General features: G+C 40.4%; 1 protein-coding gene across 2 annotated transcripts in view; it reads left to right on the forward strand.

Annotated features, from left to right (window-relative positions):
- Positions 1-23235, forward strand: part of LOC144497559 (cAMP-dependent protein kinase catalytic subunit beta) — a 138418-nt gene that overhangs the window by 68148 nt on the left and 47035 nt on the right. The window contains exon 1 of one of the 2 annotated variants that reach the window (XM_078218984.1): positions 10763-11036. The exons of the other annotated variant lie outside the window; for it this stretch is intronic. Within the exon in view, the coding sequence (XP_078075110.1) occupies positions 10835-11036 (202 nt within the window). The 5' untranslated portion in view covers positions 10763-10834. Of the gene's footprint in view, positions 1-10762; positions 11037-23235 lie in introns of those variants that run through there. 2 annotated transcript variants of the gene reach the window in all.

The raw sequence follows: 23235 nt of genomic DNA on the forward strand, positions 1-23235 counted from the left end.
AATGGGCAAGCAAGTGGCAGACCTGATTAAAACAGAGCAGTATAAAGCTTCTTGGCTTTTTTAGCTAAGATCAAATGTCAGATGAAGCTCAAGATGGGTGCCAATGCCTTATCTTGTCAGCTTGGATCTTGTTTCTCTCTCTTGTAGAGAGTATGAATTGGATGCATTTGGATGTTGAATTTGTTTCTTGGAGCAAGCAAGGAATGGGATTTGGGTTTGCCTGGTGCACTCTGAGCATTGGCTTTGTAACTTTAAGGATGGAGCTTTAAAAAATTTAGAAGGTATAAAGTGTTTTATTTTGGTAACAAGAACCAGGAAAGACAATGTAAATCAAATGGGCAATTCTAAAGGGGATGTAGGAGCAGTGGGACCTGGGGTACATGAAACAAAAACAAACCATCAAAGGTGGCCAATGGGGTTAAGAAGTGGTTAATAAGGCTTTGGTTTCCTTCTGAATATTCAAGCTTCTGGTTTAAAACAGTCCGTTTCATGATTCATTATTTTTTCATAGACTTGTATGAATTTCCTGATCACATAGTGCAAGTGTGAGCTCAAGGAACAGCTTGTGTGGATAGAGCAAAGTAAAGTATAAAATAGAACCAGAAAATGTTAGAAATACTCAACAGATCAGGCAGCATCTATGCAGTGAAAAGGTTCAAACATTTCATGTCAGTGGTTCTGAAAGGATCATTAGCCTGAAATATTTGATTTATTGTCACATGTATACAGTGAGAAGTATTGTTTCTTGCACGCCATACAAAGCATACCGTCCATAGAGAAGGAAAGGAGAGAGTGCAGAATGTAGTGTTACAGTCATAGCTAGGGTGTAGAGAATTGTCAACTTAGTGCGAGGTAGGTCCATTTAAAAGTCTGATGGCAGCAGGAAAGAAGTTGTTCTTCAGCTCAGACTTTTGTATCTTTTCCCCGACAGAAGAAGGTGGAAGAGAGAATGTCCAGGGTGCATGGGGTCCTTGATTATGCTGGCTGCTTTTCCGAGGCAGCGGGAAGTGTAGACAGAGTCAATGGGTGGGAGGCTGGTTTGCGTGATGGATTGGGCTACATTCACAATCCTTTGTAGTTTCCTGCGGTCTTGGACAGAGCAGGAGCCATACCAAGCATTAACTCTGTTTCTCTCCACAGATGCTGTTTGACTTGCTGAGTATTTCCGCATGTTTGATTTCTATTTTTATTTTTAATTTCCAATATGTGCAGTACTTTGCTTTTGCCAAATGAAATATAACATGAATAGCTGGAGTTGATCAATGAAAATGGACGCCTTTTTCCTGTGCCTAAGATTTATTTTCTACTTTCGTAAAGTTAAATAAAGTCTTTGAAGTGCTCGCACTTATTCACTAAAAAAAAATCAAATGACATGATGTAATTGTTTGAAATTCTCTCATGCCTAATTCTGGTTTAATATTTATATATTTTCTGCTCAGTCTCTTCCACTCCTCCTCACTTTTATAAAGGTTTTGATTTGATAAATAGTAAATATTTTGTTACAACTGGTATGGGAGGAGTTTATCTAGCCCCGTTTCCCACAGATTGCACCATACGTTTAATTCCTTCTCCAGAATAGCCACTCGTTTATCTACACCATTGTTAAACCCAGAATAAACGAGACTTTAACCAAGTTTCTTTCAATAAACTCATTGATTTATTATAAAACAAAACTTCTTTAAAATGAGTTGCAAGAACTGGTTAACACACAACCTGCAGTGTGAAAGTATAACTATCTCTTTAAAGCATGCACGCGCACAAACACACAGACAAGAAGAACAAATAGATTTGCATCACTGCAAAAACTTTATAAAAGAAAGATGAAATTTTCAATGATTCATACTGTCGATCTGGAACTCCCTTGTATGAAGACCGATCATGAGCCCAAGTAGATGCCTGGAGGTTTTTGCTGATGGAGTTTCGAATGTTGAGGAAAATATAGCCTGATCAAACGTGCCTCTCCCGTTTCCAAAGGCAGATGCGTCCCACTGAGCTGAGGATTCCTTGCTGGATACTGATAACCACTTACTTCAGACAAGGCAAAGATCATGCGACTTGGGCAACTTTTCACTTTCACAGTTCATTCCCAACTGAGTTTTAAAAGAAAAAACTCACAGCTTAAAGCTCATCTCTGCGCGGTGGCTTCCAGTAAATCACTAGGTCTTTGTCATTAAACAGTACCCCCCCCCCGTCATCAATTAAAGTAACTGCAATGCAAACAGGAACCCCCCCCCTCACCTTCCAAAGGCCAAGCTGGTCAGCTAGCTGAGGTTACGTGATTTCCTAGAAAAGCTATGCTTATTGACAGCCCTGCATGACCTTCATGGCCCTTTTTAAAAGAAATCCAGGTTTGCTTCCTCGATCTTAAACTCCTCCCATAAAGTCCTCCCATAAACTCCTCCCATAAACTGGTTGTCCAAATAATGCAGTATCCCTATTTTAAAATACTGTCCTGGAAGTTATGGTTTTAGCACAAAGTATGTATGTAAAAGTGACTATGTAAAGCAAACACTTGTAAAGTGATCACATGGCATTCAGACTGGTGTAAAGCAGGCGTAATCAGGAGTTAACAAAATAAACATCAGATTCCAGAAAGCTGATTTAAAAGATAAAAATATTTCATTTGTTGCTTAGGGTAGTTTGATATTTGGCACTTAACCCACTTGTCCTGATCATATTTTAAATCTGTTGCGATGAACACTTTACATGTGTTTGCTTTACATGCTTGCTTACTTTTTTTTCTTCATTTTAAACTGGTGCAGAATATTAAATCTAGCCAACCATTTTTCCCAGTCCTCTATTTTGGAAAAGATTTTGTCCCACTCCACTAAAATTCTTGTAAAAGTTTTGAAGTGGTGCCAATCTTCCACTCTTAACCAAATGTCCAAGTCAGTAATATCCACCTTTTGTTACGATTGTCTATCAAGTTTTCTTTTAAATCTTCTTGTTTGAGTTCTTCATACTGATGGATGCCAAAAGTGAATGTTTCATTCTTATAAATTGGCATCCTCCATCAAAACATTGCTAGAAAATAACTAGAATTTGGAGTGGTATTGGCAATTAATCATGGATGTGAAAGATCGCCATATCGAAAGACATACAGCGAAATAGGTGAACTCAGCAAGAGTGGACATGGCTTTTAATGCTTATTCCTGAGAAGTGAATCTGCTGCAAGTTTTTGATGAAGGTTCTTGGTCATGTGGAGTGACATTTCAGTGGTCAAATGCACTCCCACCTATAGGAACCCCTCACCCAGTACACAATTTAAAAAGAAAGCCTTCTTTGATATTTGCCTGTCCTTGCCACAGTACTTCTGGTGATGGAGCACTTCCAATTCTGCGGAAGTGCTCCAGCAGGGAGCCACTTTAATTCTGCTTTACCAAATGCTGATCATAAGTTGCTGGAAATAATTTAACCCTTCAAAACGGGTGAGTTTAAGTCAGGTGTTAACATTTAAAGAAGATATGACATTCGCCCTGCTTGCTTGTGGCTTTAGTGGTAGTGGGGTGGTAGGGGAAGGGGAGGGAAAGGCTTTCAAACTGCTCGTAGGAGACTTGTTTTAAATATTTCGGTGTAGCTGTGTAATGTGATGTGAGGAGAGGAGAATATTTTCACCCGGCGGGTGGTTAGAGTCTGGAATTAACTTTGAGAGGGTGGTGAAGGCAGGTTTAATCGAGGTATTCAAAAGGGAATTGGATTGCTATCTGGAAGGAAACAATAAGGTTACAGGAATAAGGCAGGGGGGGAGTGGGTTGGGTAGAATGTTTTCAGAGAGCCAGTGCATACTCAGTGAGCCGAATGGCCTCCTTTGTGCTGTAAAGCTGCTGCGTGCCTAATACTTCGAGGCCTACTGCTGGGAGGCTGGCTCTTTCACACTATTTTCCTTTTCAAGTAATCATCCAGTTTGCTTTGGGAAGTTACCATTGAATCTGGTGCCACCACCCTGTCAAAATCTCTCCATAACCTTTTCTAAGCACAATCACAACCTCTGTAGTCTTTCCACGTAACTGAAGCCCCTTATTCCTGGAACCTTTCTAGTACATATCCTCTGCAGCGTCTCCAACAGCTTTTTGGCACCTTTTAATTGAGCATAACATTCCAGCTGAGGCCAAATCAGTAATGTATAAAGTTTTAATATAATTTTTTTTTGCACTCCATCAATTTATACAGCCACAGATCCCAAGTAGTTTTGTTTTTGTCACAATCTTATCAACTTGACCTGCGATTTTCAGATTTGTTTGTGAAATCCTGGATGTGTGTTCCTTCACCCCCTGTAAATTTGCACCATTTGGTTTATATTGCCAATCACAAAACCCCTATCATGCAGGAGGAGGCCAGTTGGTCCATTGAGTCTGCATCGACAACAATCTCAACCAGGCCCCCTCAACGTAACCCTACGTTTATCCAGCTAGTCCCCTTGACACTAAGGGGCAATTTAGCATGGCCAATCAGCCTAACCCACACATCTTTGGAGTGTGGGAGGAAACCACGCAGAAACGGAAAGGATGTGAAAACTCCCCACAGTCACCCGAGGCTGGAATCGAACCTGAGTCCTGGTGCTGTGAGGCAGTAGTGCTACCCACTGTGCTACTGTCACCTTTATCAAAATTAAACTGTATTTATTTAATTTTTGTTCAGATATTTAAATATAACTTTCAATTATAACAGAGGTCAATTGTAGTTAATTGTCTTTTAATTACTTCCTGACTCATTGCTATATTCCACTATCTCCTAAAACTTGTGCCAGGCCCAGGAAGGCATGTATTCATCCAGGGCTCTAGGTGGCCCTGCTGCATTCTGTTTTCCATTTTGCTGCTGCATAGGATGATATTAACAAATTATTTAACAGGGCGTCATTTTGACTGCAGCTGTGTTATTAATGTAAAAAGCTGAAGCACCAATCTAAAATTGGAGAAACTTGGAAAACCTGCAGCATCTGTTCCAAATGCATAAACTGAGTACTGTAAAGCAAACTCTAGTGGGCAGCATGAAGGAGCTACATGGGTTCTTGTCAACAAATGAAATTTTTGCAGTTCAAAATGCACAAACTTTGGAGTGGCAGAGTGGATGGATCGAAGCCCTTTTGTTTGAAATTAAATGTTACTACATTCATAAGTTCATAAGTTATAGGAGCAGAATTAGGCCATTCGGCCCATTGAGTTTGCTCCACCATTTGATCATGATGGCTATGCTCCTCATCCCCATTTTCCTGCCTTCTCCCCATAACCCTTCAACCCATTACCAGTTAAAAATCTGTTTAACTCCTCAAATTTACTCACTATCCCAGCATCCACCGCACTTTGGGGTAGCGAATTCCACTGATTCACGACTCTTTTGAGAAGTAGTTTCTCCTCAACTCTGTTTTAAATTAGCTATCCTTTATCCTAAGACAATGACCTGTTATCCTAGAATGCCCCACCAGCAGAAGCATCTGCTCCACGTATACTTTATCCATACCTTTTATCATGTATACCTCAATTTCATCTCCCCTCATTCTTCTAAATTCCAGAGAGTGTAGTCCTAAACTGTTCAATCTCTCTTCATACGACATTCTCTCTTCTTACATTATTGAAAGCTAAGAGAGAATGAGGGGAAATCAGAAGCAATAACTATTATAGTTTACCAAATAGCAAGAGCAGCAAGAGGGTGAATTAGTAAGAGTTAGTTTTTTTTAAAAAGCATTGCACCACAGGCTGAACAAACTGTGCTGCATATAATTCTAAATAATGGTAAATGAAGTCCAAAGAACAAGACAATGGTATTCTGCATGTGGAAAGTGGAAGTGTTAAGGGTTTTGTCTCAGTTTTTAAAAAAAGTTGGATACTTTCTTCTCAGACATATAAATAATTGTGTAATGTAATCTTGTTAGTCATGATACTAGGCAGTAAAACGGCAAAAGTATTTATTGTAATACATCTGGATGCAAGGAAACACTCAAAAGCTGTCAACCATTCTCCATTCCTTAGTGAAACATCATAACGCATCACCCGCTGGATTGTAATAAAAAGAGTTGTTGAAACCTCGAGACTTTGTTTCTATGGGGAAGAAGCAAACAATGTCATGGCTGGGAACAATTAGAATTAAGAATGCTAGGAAGCAAACAGGAGTCCTGTTGTATTTAGTGGTATTGGATAAATGTGGTGAAAGAAGGCTAATGTACCATAAAAATGAGACTATATTTTTTAAAAGAGATTTTAATTTTGTGAATCTACTTTACTTGATCGCTTTTGAAGATTTCCAGTATTCAATTTAAGTATTACTTTTAAAAGAGAGGCTCCCCAACATAACCCTCTTTTCTCAAGCCTTCTAGTGATATCTGGTGTACATGTATGGGTCTATAGGTGGCAGAAGTCTTCTGGTTCTTTGAGGTAGTTGTTCTTGTGTGAATGTAGACGGGTGATTGCCTTGTGGATGAGCTTCTATTCTTATCCTCCCAAGGCATTCATATGCACCAAGTTTAAGGACCATTTGTGAGGAATCTTAACTGTTTATCTCCCTACTTGCACGGATGTTGTTGAGAGTTGTAGCGCAGGCTTGAACTGTCCTCTTGCATGCATTTTGAACAGTGTCTCAGGCTGGATCGGATTCTTCTCAATCTTTGTACAATCTCTGTAGGGGTGACATGGTGGCACAGTGGTTAGCACTGCTGTCTCACAGTGCCAGGGAGTGTGGCGACTAGGGGAATTTCACAGCAACTTCATCGCAGTGTTAATGTAAGCCTTACTTGTGACCAATAAATAAACTTTACTTTAAACTTTGCTTTTAAAAGTTGACTCAAAACTGAGCTCCCATATACTCTCCATCGCAAAAAGCACTTATTCCACTTCCAAAACATCAGCTATCTCTGTCTTACTGCAATCCACCTGTCGTTGATACTCACATTTAGGCTTTGGTCATAGAACAGTACAGCACAGTACAGGCCCTTCAGCCCTCGATGTTATGCTGAGCTTTGTCTGAAACCAAGATCAAGCTATCCCACTCCCTATCATCCTGGTGTGCTCCACAAACCTATCCAATAACCGCTTGAAAGTTCCAAGTGTCCGACTCCACTATCACAGCAGGCAGTCCATTCCACACCCCAACCACTCTGAGTAAAAAATCTACCTCGGACATCCTTCCTATATCTCCCACTATGAACCTTATAGTTATGCCCCATCGTAACAGTTACATCCAGCCGAGGAAATAGTCTCTGAACGTCCACTCTATCTATCCCCCTCATCATCTTATAAACCTCTATTAAGTCGCCCCTCACCCTCCTCCGCTCCAAAGAGAAAAGCCCCATCACCCTCCACTTTTCCTCATAAGACCTACCCTCCAAACCAGGCAGCATCCTGGTAAATCTCCTCTGCACTCCCTCCAATGCTTCCACATCCTTCCCATAGTGAGGCGACCAGAACTGCACACAATATTCCAAATATGGTCTCTCAAAGGTCCTGTATAGTTGCAGCATAACCCCATGGCTCTTAAACTCAAACCCCCTGTTAATAAACGCTAACACAATATAGGCCTCCTTCACGGCTCTATCCACTTGAGTGGCAACCTTCAGAGATCAGTGGATATGAAGTCCAAGATCTCTCTGTTCCTCCACATCTTTGTTCTTTAGTTGGACTTTAGTTCATTAAATATTTTACTCTGCTGTAACATATCCTGCAGACTTCTTCACCCTTGTCCTTGCTGATTTACCACATCTCCAGTTTAAAACTTCATAGAAACCATAGAAAGGTTTGGCATTCTTGTGCTTAAATCTCCTGATGCCACTCCCCACCCATTGCCTCTTGATTGTCTGTGTGTGTGGAGTTTGCACATTCTCCTCGTGTCTGCGTGGGTTTCCTCCGGGTGCTCCGGTTTCCTCCCACAGGCCAAAGATGTGCGGGTTAGGTTGATTGGCCATGCTAAAATTACCCTTAGTGTCCTGAGATGCGTAGGTTAGAGGGATTAGTGGATACATATGTAGGGATATGGGGGTAGGGCTTGGGTGGGATTGTGGTCGGTGCAGACTCGATGGGCCAAATGGCCTCTTTCTGCACTTATATTGGTTTCTATGATTTCTATGATTTTCTCAACTTGCACCACTTCAGATATTCTCAGGATTTGCTCAGCATCCCTATTATTTCAGGGCAAATAAGATAAGCCAATGAGTGGAAACAATGCTACTGGTAGTTAGATGAGAAAGGATTGGAGCATGAACGCTGTATGGACTGGTTGGGCCAAATGACCTGCTTCTCTGCTGCGAATTCTATGTAATGCTCTGCATTTAATTTGAAACCTCATAATATCCATGAAATTCACAGGATCACAGATGTCAGCAGTGGGCCTTGCACTCATCTAGCCTGTTTTCCGCTGTGAATCCATCACTGAAGTTTTATGTGTGTGCCAAAAATCAGCAGCATACCTTCCAGTTTGCTCATTTGCTGGGCTGGCGTGCCAGTTTAAACTCACTGTGGCCTCAATCTGAACTAATTCTGGCTTAAAAGAAAACCCACCCCTGCAGTAAGTTCTATGGCAGGATCAAATCAGAGAAGAGGAAATGCAAATCACACATTGGCTGTGAAATTTGCTCCGTCTGTTAAAAGCAACAGAAAAAAGGGTATGTAGTTATACAAAAACATTCCGACATGCATTCAAATGCTTCCTTGGACAGTTTAGATAGCAGAATCAATGAGAATTCAACTGGCTCTAATACACAATACCAGAAAGGCTACATCGCTCCTTTCTTGGTAGGGTAGTACCTATGTATGTCGATTATCTGCAATCCAATAAACTAAGTAACCCTAAATCTGAAGCATAATTATGTTAGAATGGGCCTTTTAGCTACGCAGACTAACTTCAAGATAAGCCCCTGTTCTCTGGCCGCAGCTCAGATAATAATTCAACTGTGTGCTCGAGACGGTCCACCGTTTAAAAATAATTAACACCTTGCGCAACCCTCCTACACCCCCACTCAAGCGATACAAAATACATTACATTTTTTTTAAAAATCAAAATATATTTCCCATTGTGGAAATTGTTATAGAATGACTGCATGCAGCTAACAAGAGGCCTAATTTTCATCATCTTCCGACAACACAGGTGGATTGCACACCTAACCTGTGGAAAAAGTCATAGGAATGTTTGTCCACTTCAGGCTTTTCCGGCCAAACTAAATTAAACACAGGCTTATGTGTGTGGACAGTTCTAATTCGTTTACAGAGTATTTGTTGGAGCACTCTATGCAGTAGGTGTGTGAAGTAGTTTGGGATCACCTGATGGCGCACACGGTACGATTTAAATGCAAGCACTTTGAAGTTTCACTTTTTTTGCAAAGCTATTGAGTTCCATGTTGCCTTTACACTTGTGGTAAAGGAACTAAATATATCCTTTACAAGTATTATGTAAAGCAAGGAAGGGGAGGTTACATTGTTTTGCTTCAAGTAATAGGCTGCATGTTTTTTTTCAAGATGTGTCTCGCCCTGTGCTGGCCTGGTTTTTCAGTGCAGCAATATAATCTGTTTTCCCATTTCATCCTATATTGCTTTTAAGGGAAGTTTAATTATTTGGGACACAGCTGTGATAAAGTATAGTATTTGTTTTCTGCCATCTCCTTGTTCCCAACAAATCCAGCAACCACTTGCATTGATGTGGAACTCTTAACATAATGAAATGTCCTAAGATGCTTCAGGAATTTAATAAAGAAAAACTCGACAGTCAAGTAAAGCAGTATTAGGGCAGGTGGCCAAAAGCTTAGTCCAGGGTGGGTTTTAAACTGTGTCTTAAAGGAGGAAAGAAAGACTGAGCTTTAGAGAGGGAATTCCAGAGCTGAGGGCCTAGGAAACTGAATGACAGGTTGATGTAAACAGAGGGATGTTCGGGGCCAGAATTAGACAAGTGCAGATATCTCGTGGTAGTGGGAGTATGAGAGATTACAGAGGTATTTATGGGGAGGGGGGGTGCGAGGTTATGTCGGAGTGAGTGTATGTCAGCGAGCAAGGGGACAATGAATGGCAGAGGAGTTAATTCATTCTTACCGAACAGTCTCTCCTTAACAAAAAAAAGGGGCTATTGCTGAAATTAAACAAAAGTTTGTTGGAGCTGCACAGAGTAGGCAGCCCCTGCAAAGAGAGGCAATTTATGACATACATAGACATCAATTTATCTGAGTGAAAGCAGCCAGGGTTCTTGGTGCACATTACTTTCCAGTGACCTCCACTTTCACCTGCATGCTGGAAGTCTCAGATTAAGCTAGGATTGGGTTCTGCTTTGAAGCCCCCTGCTGATCCAGTCCCCACAGGGTCACATTAAGATTGGGAAAAGCACGAAAGGTTACAGAAGCACACATCCAGGAGTCAGTGCCTTTGGAGAGGAGAATATTGGCAAAAAAAACCTAGCAGTTTACAACCTTTGACTAGTGAAAATATGTGGGCTATGAATGTTTCTCAAGTATTTTGAGAGTTTTGTGGTTTCTCACAGGCTTGCTTACAGGAAATACTATTTTTGTTTAAACTTCTCCACATTTGAGCTGACTTTTTTTTTAAAAAGCATTTGAACTGCACAGGATAAGATTATCAAGAATAGTTTTAAAATTAAAAAATATTAACATTCTGTAAAATTACTGGTTTTCAAATGATCTTGAAATTGAAGATTGTGAAATGTGCTGTTTCATGTCGACAGGAAACTGCAGTAGTAGCTCACAATCCGTGGTCAAACTGCTGATTGGGGTGGCAGCCTTTTTTTTGGTTGCAAACAGGAAGTTTGCTCAACCTACAGACCCTAGCTACTCTCAAGAAGATCAGTGTGCTACATGTTTGCAACACACTTTAATTACTATAAGAGTATTTAATGTGACCCAAGGCAGTAGATGGCCCAACAAAAGGATCTAATCGGTTACCAGTTCACAGGGCCAGAATCCTCAAAAACCTCTTCAGCTCTGGTTAAACTGGAAGTCTTAGCGAACAGAATTTTGCACAGACAACCAAAGGTTGCTGCTCATGAGCAAAGTCTGCCTGTGGAAATTGAAGGTGTCCTGGTCTCTGGATACACTCTCATTTGGGATGATTGTAGTAAGTTTACTGTACATTTCAGTCCACTGTTTTATTTTTGTTTAAGATTTGCCAGATATATGCCACCTAGCAGTAGCTAAATCTCATTCTTGCTAAATTATCCTCTGGATTTGTTTTGTGAGCAGTTATTCAGAACAATTTTACTGTACTAAACTCAATAGATTTATCCTGACGGGGAAGGAACAGTATCTACACTAGAAATCTCTCAAAGCCCATTTTCTCCTAATAACTATTCCCTTGCCCTGCCTCCAATTTTAGTCTCTTCTCCTCTTAGTCTTAGCCATTGCAGTATGTCCGTTTTGACGAGATACAAGTACGTTTGATAATTGGGAGGCTGATCATCAGTGAGAAGCATCACAAAAGTCGGTAAACTGTTTCCTCTCCCGTGTCAGTCTTGGCTTAGTTGGGAGCACACTTGCCGCTGTGTCAGGAGGCTATGGATTCAAGTCAGAAGGCTTACAGGTTCAAGTCCCACTCTGGGACTCCAGCACACAGATTTAGGCTGATGAACGCTCTAGTGCAGTACCAAAGGAATGCTGCGCAGTCGGTGTTTTTTTTTTATGAGTTATTAAGCCGGGACCCTGTTTGTCCTCTGTTGTGATGTGGAGATGTCCTCTGTTGGACAGTCATTTATGACACAGAAGGAGACCATTCGTCCCATTAAGTTGATGTTGGCTCCCCGCGGAGCAATCCAGTCAATCCCATTGCCCCATTCGATCCTTGCTTCCCTGCAAATGCCCATCCAATTTCCTTGTGCAATTACTGATTGTTTTCACTTCATCATCCTTGTGGGCAGGTCATTACCACTCTGTCAAAAAAAAATCCTTCCCTCATTCCTCTTGTATCTCTTACCCAAGATCTTCTATCAGTATCACCTCGCTCTTGTATTGTTAGCGAATGGGAAAGTTTTTCCTCATCCAGCTTATCTAAGCCTGTCATATCTTTTACACCTCTGTCAAATCTCCTCTCCATCTTCTTTGCATTAAGACACCAACTCCAAGCCTTTCCAACATGGCCTTGTGACTTCAACTCCTTCATCACTGGAACCATTCTGGTAAATCACCTCTGCACCCTCTCAAGGACCTTCACACCTTTCCTAGGGTGTGTTGACAAGAACTGGGCACAATACTATATTTGGAGCCTAACCAGAGCTTTATGAAGGTGTAGCATAACTTCCCTGTTTCGTACGTGGTACCTATGTTTATAAAGCCCAAGATTCCATGTGCTTTGCAACCACATTCTCAATATCTACTGCTATCTTCAAAGGTTGATGCGCATGCATGCCCAGGTTCCTCTGTTTCTGCACACACTTCAGAATTGTGCCATGAAGTCTATATTGCCTTTCCCTATCACTTTTGCCAAATGCATCACTTCACATTTCCCCGTATTTAATTCCATCTGCCATTTGTTTGCCCATTTTGCTAACCTATCTACGGTCCTGTTGTAGACAATTTGTATCATCGCATCAGCCAATTCTACCGTCTTAGCAAGGTCCAAGTTACCTTGCTCTAGCAGCCGCAGGCGAATATAGGATGAGCCGATTCCCGCCACGAACGCATCTCGGATCAGATCCTTAGTGTATTGAGTAGCCGACACTGGCACCGTGGACCATAATGTCACTGCCACTCCATGTTTGTTATCAAATTTTGAGATTATGCTCAGTATGTCAAGATCCAAGTCATTTATATTGGAAAAAAATCAGTGATCCTAGCACTCGCCCTTGGAGAATCACGACTGCCTAGCACTCTCCAGTCTGGAAAACACCTAACGTTGCTTGCTAGTTAAACTAATTTTATATCCAATTGAGCACTGGCAATCCTATATCATAAGCCTTAATTTTGGTAATCATCCTTTTATGTGGTATTTTGTCAAATGCTTTCTTAAAACCCATATCAACAGCATCTGCTGCATTCCCTTCTTCCTTCTGTTACTTCATTAAAGCAAATCAGTCAAGCATGATCTTCCTTTTACAAATCCATCATGGTTCTCTTTGACTAACTAAACTCTCCAAGTTCCTACTGATTTTGTTCCCTAGATTCTAAAACATTACCCGCCAGTGATGTTAAACTAGCTTACCTGTAGTTACAAGGACTATTCTTGCACCTTTTCTTGAATAAGGTGTCACATTTGCCACACTCCAATCCTCTGACACCTACTCCATATCTGAGAAGGATCTTTCACTATTTCATCGTAGAATCCCAACAATCCAGCATGAGGCCATTTGGCCAATTGATTCTGCACCGACTCTCTGACAGAGGAGCCTACCCAAGCCTTGTCCCCGTAACCCCAAGTTCTTGCCTTTAGCAACCTGGGATGTTAGCCATCCAGACCAGGTGACTTATCTACCATAACCATAGCCAATCTCTCCAGTATATCCTTCCTTTCAATTTTCACAGCCTCTCCTATCTCTGCTTCTGCCAATATTTCTTTAGGTTCCTCTTTCTTAGGAATCATCTACCCAAAAGATATCATTGCATCATTTGAACAAGAGGAGGGTAGGTCAACACTTATCCCTCAAGCAGCATGACAAGAAATAACAAAGTCTGCAACATCTTAGCCTCCTGTAGGGCACCTCATGAACAAAGTACATTTCTAAACACCTCCAACATGGGAGCATAAAATTTTATTTTGCATTAATTTCAATGGGGAAACAGCTGCTGTGATGTTGGTGGAACCTGGCTTTTCAATCTTCAGTGGGGTTAATGCACAATAGTTCTGCTAATATTTTTGGTTCGAGGGAAGTTCACTCAACCACTTAACTGCTTCAGGGATTTACATAGTGTGTGAGGAGATGGGGAGGAAGGTGCAACAATATGCTACCTTTGGAGAATGTTTCATATTTGTTTTGGTTTTGGAAATATATTTTAAGAGCACCTAAAATTTCTTCCTCTATGTCCCTAGTGCTAAATATTAAATTCAGAATTAGTGTTGAGCTGAAGAACTTTTAAGGTTACATTTTTTTCCAAGAAATGTAAAGTTAAATCAGTACTTGCATTTAATCGGTTATTACAAAGAAGTTGGACACTAACCTTGTAGTTTTTCACAGCCTGACCAAGTCCATGATTGTTAACTCTGATCTGACTGGTATACAGTTAATTTAACAATTTTTTTTGGTACCGCGATGTAGTTTAAAACAAAACAGCCATATTCCACCTTTTCTTGTCTTTGATCCCAAAGTGATTTGTTGCATTTTGTAAATATAGATGGGTGATCACACATGAAGATAGTCCAGCTGTTCAAAGTAGTCAAAGTGCATCTGGTCAGGTGCCCAGTAATTGAGCAGGGTGCTTCGAATCACTCAGGGCTAAGAAAGCAAAGCAGAAACACTGGAATTACTATCCCAACGTGAAGAGGTTAAACAGAAAAATCCCGAGACTCAGAATTTGTGTGCTACGTACTAAGCAACTGACTGATTAAAGCAGGGTAAAACTGGGAGGGTCAATCATGGGAACGGAAGAACACCCATCTCAAGGGATGGATGAAAGGCACAACAGCAACTGCTTGTGTTTACATAGCATGTTCAAAGTGGGAAAAGAAACTTCCCAAGAAGTTTCACAAAAACTAAACAGAAACAGGCACTGAATGTGATCAAAAGTTTGTTCTAAAAGCTGGGTTTTAAGGCACGTAGAGAGAAGATAGCAAAGGGTAGTAATTTTAAAAAGTGAGGTCAGGGTGATTGAAGAGTTTTCCACCAATAGTGGTGAAGGTTGCACAAAAGGACAAGATTGAAGAACCAAAGTGTCAGTTTGGCTCAGTTCTGGCGTCTTTGAGGCAGAAAATTGAACACATTTTCTATCTAACATTTTATGTAATGTACCAAGGGAGTTTTGCATTGTTGGAGGTGCTACCTTTAAGATGGAACGTTATACCAAGGACCCACTTGCCTTTTCAAGATTGATGTAAAGGATATTTTGGCGATCTTTTAAAGAAATGTTGTGGATTTATCAATGTCCTTGCTAAATGTATTGTTCAGCACAATCAAAAACAGACCAACTGGTCATTTGTTGTTGTTGCTGTGTGTAGAATTTTGTGTGCAAATTGACTGCCATGTTTGCTTAACGACAACTGTACTTCAAAAGTAATTTATTGTAGTGAAGTGTTTTGTAATACACTAAGAATTTGAAAGCTTTACGTAAAATGTAAGTTCTTTACTTCTAATGAATGTTCGTATATGTTCCCCATGGAGAAGATCCTCTATGGACATCTGACTTTCTGACAAATTTCAAGATAGTCAGTGATGCTTTAATGGACTTTTAAAGATTATTTCTTGGAAAAGAATTACGTTCTTAAACCTAATGAAGACCATTTCTGTTGATGGTGCTGGTTACTTGGTGATTTGCTGAATGTTGATATTGATGTTGCTACTTGGGTGTGGCTAATGGATTTTCTCTTGAGTATAGCAAAACAAAATGACTTTATGTTGTGCCTCATATTTCTCGAGCAATATCTCGAATGTCAGTAGGCTTTTTAACTTTGTCATATGGTGAACATGAAAGAAGCCACCTCAGTATGTTTCCGGAGAGTCAGCCTGGACTGTTCGCTCCTGCATTGAGACTTGAACCCACAAACCTCCTGACTTGGAAACAACAGTTCTACCACTGAGTGCAGCTGAGAAAAGAGGATTTGTGACTTCAAAGCATTCACTGAGAAACCATTCTGGAATATATGAATATCTTCCTTTTCACTGTGTAGTGATATGAACAAAAGTGAAAAGACATTTTTAAATTCTAAATTCTCTGGTCAGTTCAGTACTGTTAACAAAACTGTAATGGAAAATATTCTTACATTTGTTTACGATGTTGCTGCTTATGGCAAGCAGGAGAAATCATTCCCACGGTGAAATGCCAGGGTACTCCAGCATTGATTTAGTGCAGCATTGCAACAAAGTGTATTTTTAGTTTTAAAAAGAGTCATGATTTATGAAATTACTGGAATGTACTTGGGACAAGCATTCCAATGACCCATCAGTTTAAAATGTACGGAGATATGTTGGAGGAATGGAGATACTCCTTTTAAGTGTCAAATTGGTAGAGTTTAAACAGCAGCCTGAATGTGATCAGGTGTGGAAAGAATAGATTGCAGGTGGACCCAGTTATCTTGTAACTTTTTTTACACTTCCTGATGTCTGCGGTATATGGCATTCTGTTGTGATCACTAAAATGCTGGTTTGTGTTTGGTCAGAGGGCAGTATTTGAGGTTGTGATTAAGCTTTCTTCGAGTTTTGTGGGTGGACGGTGACAGTGATGAAATTTAGCCTAAGTTCATGCTGCTGGCAACCAGGGTCTGGCAATAACAGTGATGGCAAAACTGAGGATGTTTGCAGTGATTATTCTTCTGAAACTGACAGCACTTTTTGGAGTTGAAATGTGCAGTTAAACGCTGAAATCCAAAAATTGCCATCAGACACTTCCCCATTGGGTGTGCTGTTGAAATTCCACCTTCCCCCTAGTCTGATCACTTAGAAATCACTGAACTGATACGATCTTGCCTTTCTACGCTGTTAATCTTGCTGTAAAAACATTGCACCTTGTTGAATGGGGTATAACTTGATTTTTGTGATGTCCTAAGTCAGAACTGCCATGGAGCAGCCTCACAGCGTTGAAAAGCTAATTTCATATTTGTGGAATGTCAATAACTCAATTTTTTAACATATCTTTTACCTCGATTCCATGTGTATATCCCAATCGTATATTTTCTGTATGGAAGTTAATTAGGATTGGCGGGTAATCTGTGCATTTACTACAATGGCATAGTGGTTAGTACTGCTGCCTCACAGCGCCAGGGACCCAGGTTCAATTCTCTGCTTGGGTCACTGTCTGCGCGAAGTCTGCATATTCTCCCCGTGTCTGCGTGGGTTTCTTCCGGGAGCTCCGGTTTCCCCCCACAATCTGAAAGATGTGCTGGTTAGGTGCATTGGCCATGCTAAATTCTCCCTCAGTGTACCCGAACAGGTGCCGGGGTGTGGCAACTAGGGGATTTTCACAGTAGCAGCTTTGCAGTGTTAATGTAAGGCTACTTGTCACACTAATAAATAAACTTTAAACTTAACCCTTCACGTGGCACCAGATTCAAACTGACCCCAGGAAAGGAGAAATCCGCAACACAGGAGTTGCTGGATCTTTGCAGGCAGCTTTCTTTGACTGTAGAATCTGGACCAGTCTAACGGAGAAGTGCATGGTGGACATGGAGTGAAATCGGGATCAGACTCTGCTCAATTGCACCTGACAAGTCAAAATAGGCTTCCAACGCTTGCTGCCTACACACAAAGAAATGGACATTTGTGCAAGTTACTGGCTTTTGGCACTTGTGGAACTGTATGCTTGTAGGATTTTAAACAGCGCTTAAACAAAACTGCCAATTTGTTCTCCTCCATTCCAGAATGTATAATGATTTGGGACGGAGAATTCCATACATTAAGCACTCATTGTAACCTGTAGCTTATAAAGCAACAAGGTTCCTGTGATTTGAACCAGAAGCTACAAACTCCTACAAAACCCATTTCCAGACTCCATGGGCTGGGACTCAGCTCCTCTCTCTGCAACTAGATCCTAGGCTTCCTAACCCACAGAGCGCCATCAGTAAAGATAGGCAAGAACACCTCTGCGGTATCAACACCGGTACCCCACAAGGCTGTGTCCTCAGCCCCTTACTATACTCCTGATACACCTAAGACTGTGTGGCCAAATTCCGCTCCAACTCCATTTTCAAGTTTGCTGATGACACCACTGTCGTGGGTCAAATCTCAAACAATGATGAGACGAAGTACAGTTAAGAGAGAATCTGGTGAGCTAGTGCGATGACAATCTCTCCTTCAATGTCAACAAAATGCAGGAGATAGTCATCGACTTCAGGAAGCATAGTGGGCGACATGTCTTTGTCTACATCAACGGGGACGAAGTGGAAATGGTCAAGAGCTTCAAGTTTCTAGGTGTCCAGATCACCAACAACCTGTCCTGGTCCCTCAATGCCTACGCTATAGTTAAGAAAGCCCATCAACACCTCTACTTTCTCAGGAGGCTAAGAAAATTTGGCATGTCTGCTACAACTCTCACCAACTTTTACACGTGCACCATAGAAAGCATTCGTTCTGGTTATATCACAGCTTGGTAAAGCTCCTGATCTGTCCAAGACCGCAAGAAACCACAAAGGGTCGTGAACAAAACCCAGTCCATCACACAAACCAACCTCCCATCCATTGACTCTGTCTACATTTCCCGCTGCCTTGGAAAAGCAGCCAGCATAATCAAGGACCCCATGCACTCTGGACATACTCTCTTCCATCATCTTCTGTCGGGAAAAAGATACAAAAGTCATATACCAACCAACTCGAGAACAACTACTTCCCTGCTGCTATCAGACTTTTGAATGGACCTACCTTGCATTAAATTGTTCTTTACACCCTAGCCATGACTGTAACACATTCTGCACTCTCTCCTATGTACAGTATGCTTTGTCTGTACAGCGTGCAAGAAACAATACTTTTCGCTGTATACTAACACAGGTAACAAATCAAATCTAATCAAATCAAAGAAGCAGCATGTGTTAGCCTGTGGACGATAATCTTTTTTTTTGCTGGGTAAAATTTGGGAGGTGTAGACTTATTTTTAGTTCTTGCAGAAGGTAGTTTTCTCCACTTGACCAATTCTCTTGACGACAGGAGATTGTTACTGGGAAATGATTCACTGATTTCTGGCACTTACTCGTTATCACCCCTTTGATAACGAGTTGCCCACGTGACCACTCTGATCCCATCCACGGCAGTGTGTTATCAACAGTATTTTTTTATATCATTCCCAATCTTTGTTCCTCAAGTCATCTCCACATACACTTCTGGCAGAGATTGAGAATGCTGACCAATTTGCCCCTGCAAAATCAATGAGCCAACAAATGTATCTATGTCTGTCCCAAATTAGATCAATTAACTTAGTACGCACAAGAGTTGAACTTGGGACTTTCTAGTCTGTTTGGCCCTATTGTTTATTCGGACCAAAAGCAGTGAACCGTTGAACAGACGTGCTCTGTTAATTTGTGTATTATTTGTCACCAGTAATTTGAAATTGACGTGCTGAGTGTGAAATGTAAAGCTGATTTAATTAGATATTTTGCAGAATGCAACATGCAATTTTCCTTGTTATTTTTTGGATCTATCACTCTGGTTTTCCATTGTGAAATGTTGGATTGCCACGTGTCTTTTAATTGCCTTGAGGGGCACTTCCCTATCAGCCCTTAGGACCCTCCTCAAAACTCAATTTTCTAGTCTAAAATGCAAATTTGAAATGTTGAAAATACTCAGCACGTCAGGCAGCATCTGTGGAGCAAACAACAGTTTAGTATTTTAGATCTGTGACCCGAATGAAGCATTAATTTTGTTTTTTATTCCACAGACTCTGCCTGACATGTTGCGTATTTCCAGCATTTAGTATTTATATTTGATTGCCAACACCCCCCTCAGTTTCTTTGTTCATCCAATTTCACAGTAACTTCATTGCAGTGTTAGTGTAAGCTTTACTTGTGACTAAACTTAATAAATAAATTTAACTATTCTCTTTGTGTGCCACTGTGGTGTGCGCCACTGAGTTGCTTTGGATCGTTTTTCCACATATAAGGTCCCATATAAATGCATGTAATGTCACTAAAACAAGATTATTTTGTATTGATAAAGTAAATACAAATTTAGGATTTAAATCTTGTGCAAAAATTAAATCCATGTTAAAAAGGTATGCTTTGTTATGCATTAGCACGACTACTCTTGCTACTATCAACATAATTCTATTTTAAAAATCTTGGCAGTGGAATCTTTTTAGTAAAGCTAAAAACCAAATTGTACTGGTTAAGCCATTTTCGCAACTCGGTAAAATCTGCCAGTCAGTGTATCTATTGATCTGAAAAGTGTGATAATTTAAAAAAAACCTTTGGTTTGGATACTAATGCAGCATAGTGTGAAAAAATATCAGCAGGGATTGTTGATTGTGCAGAAAGACATGCATCCAGGATAAAGGCAAAATACTGCGGGTGCTGGAGTCTGAAACAAAAACAAAAAATGCTCAGAAGAAACTCAGTAGGTCTGACAGCATCTGTGGAGAGAGAGTCCAGCCAATGTTTTGCGTCTGGATGACCCTTCATCAGAGCTGGATGTGCATTTAACTGCTTAGGTTTGAAGATGGCAACATTCAAATTCAAGTAAAATCCTATTAATTTTAAAATAAATTGAGATATTACTCAATGGCTGTTCCCCTTTTCACCAGACCTGCTTTCAGTTGTGACCTTGTTACTCAACAAACACGAGTTAGCAGACAAATAAACGTTAATTGACTACGTATTCGAATATTATTGAAAAAGAGACATGCTGTTGAAGCTTTCCATTTTGCACTCATCAAGACAGATTTGCAAGAATACCAAATTTCAAAGCAAACAACAATTTATAATGCATGAGAAGAAGATGCTGATTGGTTGGCAAATGGACCCTGGTAGAGGCGTTGCCATGGAGAATGCACCAGGGAATAGTTAATTGCCAAGCTTTTGTTCAAATTCAAACCAGACAGGTGACTTTGGTTGGTCAAGGTATTGCCATGGGGAATGAATCAGGGAATGGCTATTTTCCATAACTAGTTTTAATTTGAATATGACTGCGTGAAATGTTCCTACAATTGAACAAGAGCTGACAAGTCTAAGGAGTCAAGAACTTGAACATGTGGTATATCTAGAAGAGAGCCATGGTGGATGGAATAAATCAGTGTGAATTGACAACATAATTTGTCTGAATGACTGTTAATTTTTTCCCTGGGTCTAGTCAATAAAAATGTCTAGGAGTTATTGCATAGGGATGGTAACCTTGGAGGGGCGTAGGGTTGGATGTGCCTTACATACAATGCATTGTGGTACTTGGATGAGTATCTGTCAGTTTAATATGTGGGGAGCAAGCCCATATGGGAATACACCTGAGTAACAAAAGCCTGAGAGCACATATGTAAAGTGGAAATATTTGCTCCACAGTTATGCTAGAACGTTTAGTAATTCGATTTTCAGATTGTAACTTTCTCAACAATGTTCAGTAGATTTTTGTCAGTTATTAATGTTGAGGTTGGTGCCTGAGTAAACTGAGCATCCTATTTGAGTCATTGTTTATTTAAGATGAAAATACCTCACATTAACTCAAATGACTGTAAACCAGAGTCGGAGGAGATGCTCTTGATGGTGCTTCACTGTAGATACCATTTCGGACAGAGGTGAGCGTGGATTCCAGGCTGGAAATGTCACTAATTTGGGTAATCAAGACTCTGTCATCAGGATAGTTGAACTTCCACGATCTGATTATAAACAGATTGTTTATACGCAAATGAAAAGGGAGTGGTGCTGGAACCATTCTATAACAGAGGACATTGATTTGGGGTGTCCACAAAATAGTCAGCCGTGCGTAATCCCAAATGTTGTCGTATTAATTCAACCAAGCACGGTCAGTGTGATTGAGCTGAACAAGTGAACTCATTTCAGTAATTTTGGACATGACTGGCATTAAAATAAATGTCTTTTGGAGTTTTACAGGCCAATTCTTTTTTTGTACAACTTTCACAGTGTTGAAATTTGTGTTTGGCGCATAATGTTTTTTTGAATTAGTTGATCTCTTCATAGACACAGGTGGTGCTAGTTAGGATTGGGAGCAGAATTACTAATCGCCCTGAGGCTGAGAGCGAAAACATTGCCTTTAGCCTCCAAACCACTACTGACCATGTTAGATGAATTTAAAAGTTTATTAGTGTGACAAGTCGGCTTAAATTAACACTGCCATGAAGTTACTGTGAAAATCCCCGAGACTTGAGTTAGAATTTCTGACTGCTCTGTTTGATAGCACTTCTAAGTTTCTCAGAAGCCCTCATTAGCAACGGAAGGTTGTTCAGTACACCATTTAGTAGATAATTTATGCAGACTTGTCGCTCACACATATGAAAATAGGAAGTACGGTTTTGTGAACAGGAAATGTAAGGAACACGTCTATGCTATAAATAAACCTGTCGTATAAATGGAACTGCAGCACAAGGTGATACTTGGGAGGAGTGCTTATGATAGCCTGGTTAATATTGGCCAAAGGTGTACAGTGTGGCCCACAATGGATGGCCTTGGTACGAGTTAGAAAAAACGGCCACAGACCCACAGATCTTAGTTTCCTGTCATCCTCCAAAATAAATCCTTTGAATTAAGCTTAACTACTTTTCATAGTGAAATAGCATAAAGAAATGGTTTTTTTAAAAATTGTGCCTTCCCTCAGGATATTGCAAAGCACTTTGCTGCTCGTGCTTTGAAGTGAAGTAACCTGCTATATTATCAAACATCAGAGCCAATTTGAGCACAGAATTGCTAATCCCAACCTCAGCAAATTGGGTAAATGACCAATGAATTGGCTTTGATATTGTAGGTTGAGGGAGGAATGTTGACCAAGACACTGGGATGGCTGCCTGCTCTTCTGCTATTGCCACAGGATATTTTACACCCAATTAAATAGCAGCAGGAGGTCTGTTTAAATTTATATCACAGGATCACAGCAACAATAGCGCATTCCCTCAATACTGCATTAAATGCTAGCGTAGGTTTTGTATTTGAGTTTATAGTGAACATCAAACCCATAATTTGATCTGATTTGTGAGAGACTGCACCCAACCAAGACAAACGTGACACTGAAGAGGACATTTTTATTTGACAGGATGTATGCCATGTTGCTGCATGTAAAGATGTCCTATTTCCTTATGGGCCTGACCCTGAAATCCCAAAGGGAAACCTAAAGAATCATAAACGCATTAACACTGTTTAGGCAAACACAACATTCGCTAAGATCAGTCATTATCCCGCATTCTCAATATTTGAGCTGCCTGTTGCCCAGATAAGTTAGCACTGTGTAAAAAAAATAGCTCAATTTTAACTAGACCCGTACAAGAAACTTGATCAAATACATCTCTTAAAGGCATAGTGCCATCACAAATGGAAAAGAAAGATGATGGAGCCTGGTGAAGTAGGAGGCTAAACTCCCATATACTGCATCAGGTTTCTTACACTGGACCAAAATCTGCATCAATAATCTAATTCATTTTATGGTCATGACAAATAACACACACGATTTTGTAATGATAAGTAACAAAGCTTGTTGTGTACACCCTTCGGAGTCTTGTGTATTTTTGTAAATGCATCTTATTTTGTATCAGTAATGAGA

This window comes from Mustelus asterias, chromosome 8 (assembly GCF_964213995.1).
Source record: "Mustelus asterias chromosome 8, sMusAst1.hap1.1, whole genome shotgun sequence".
NCBI lineage: Eukaryota > Metazoa > Chordata > Chondrichthyes > Carcharhiniformes > Triakidae > Mustelus > Mustelus asterias.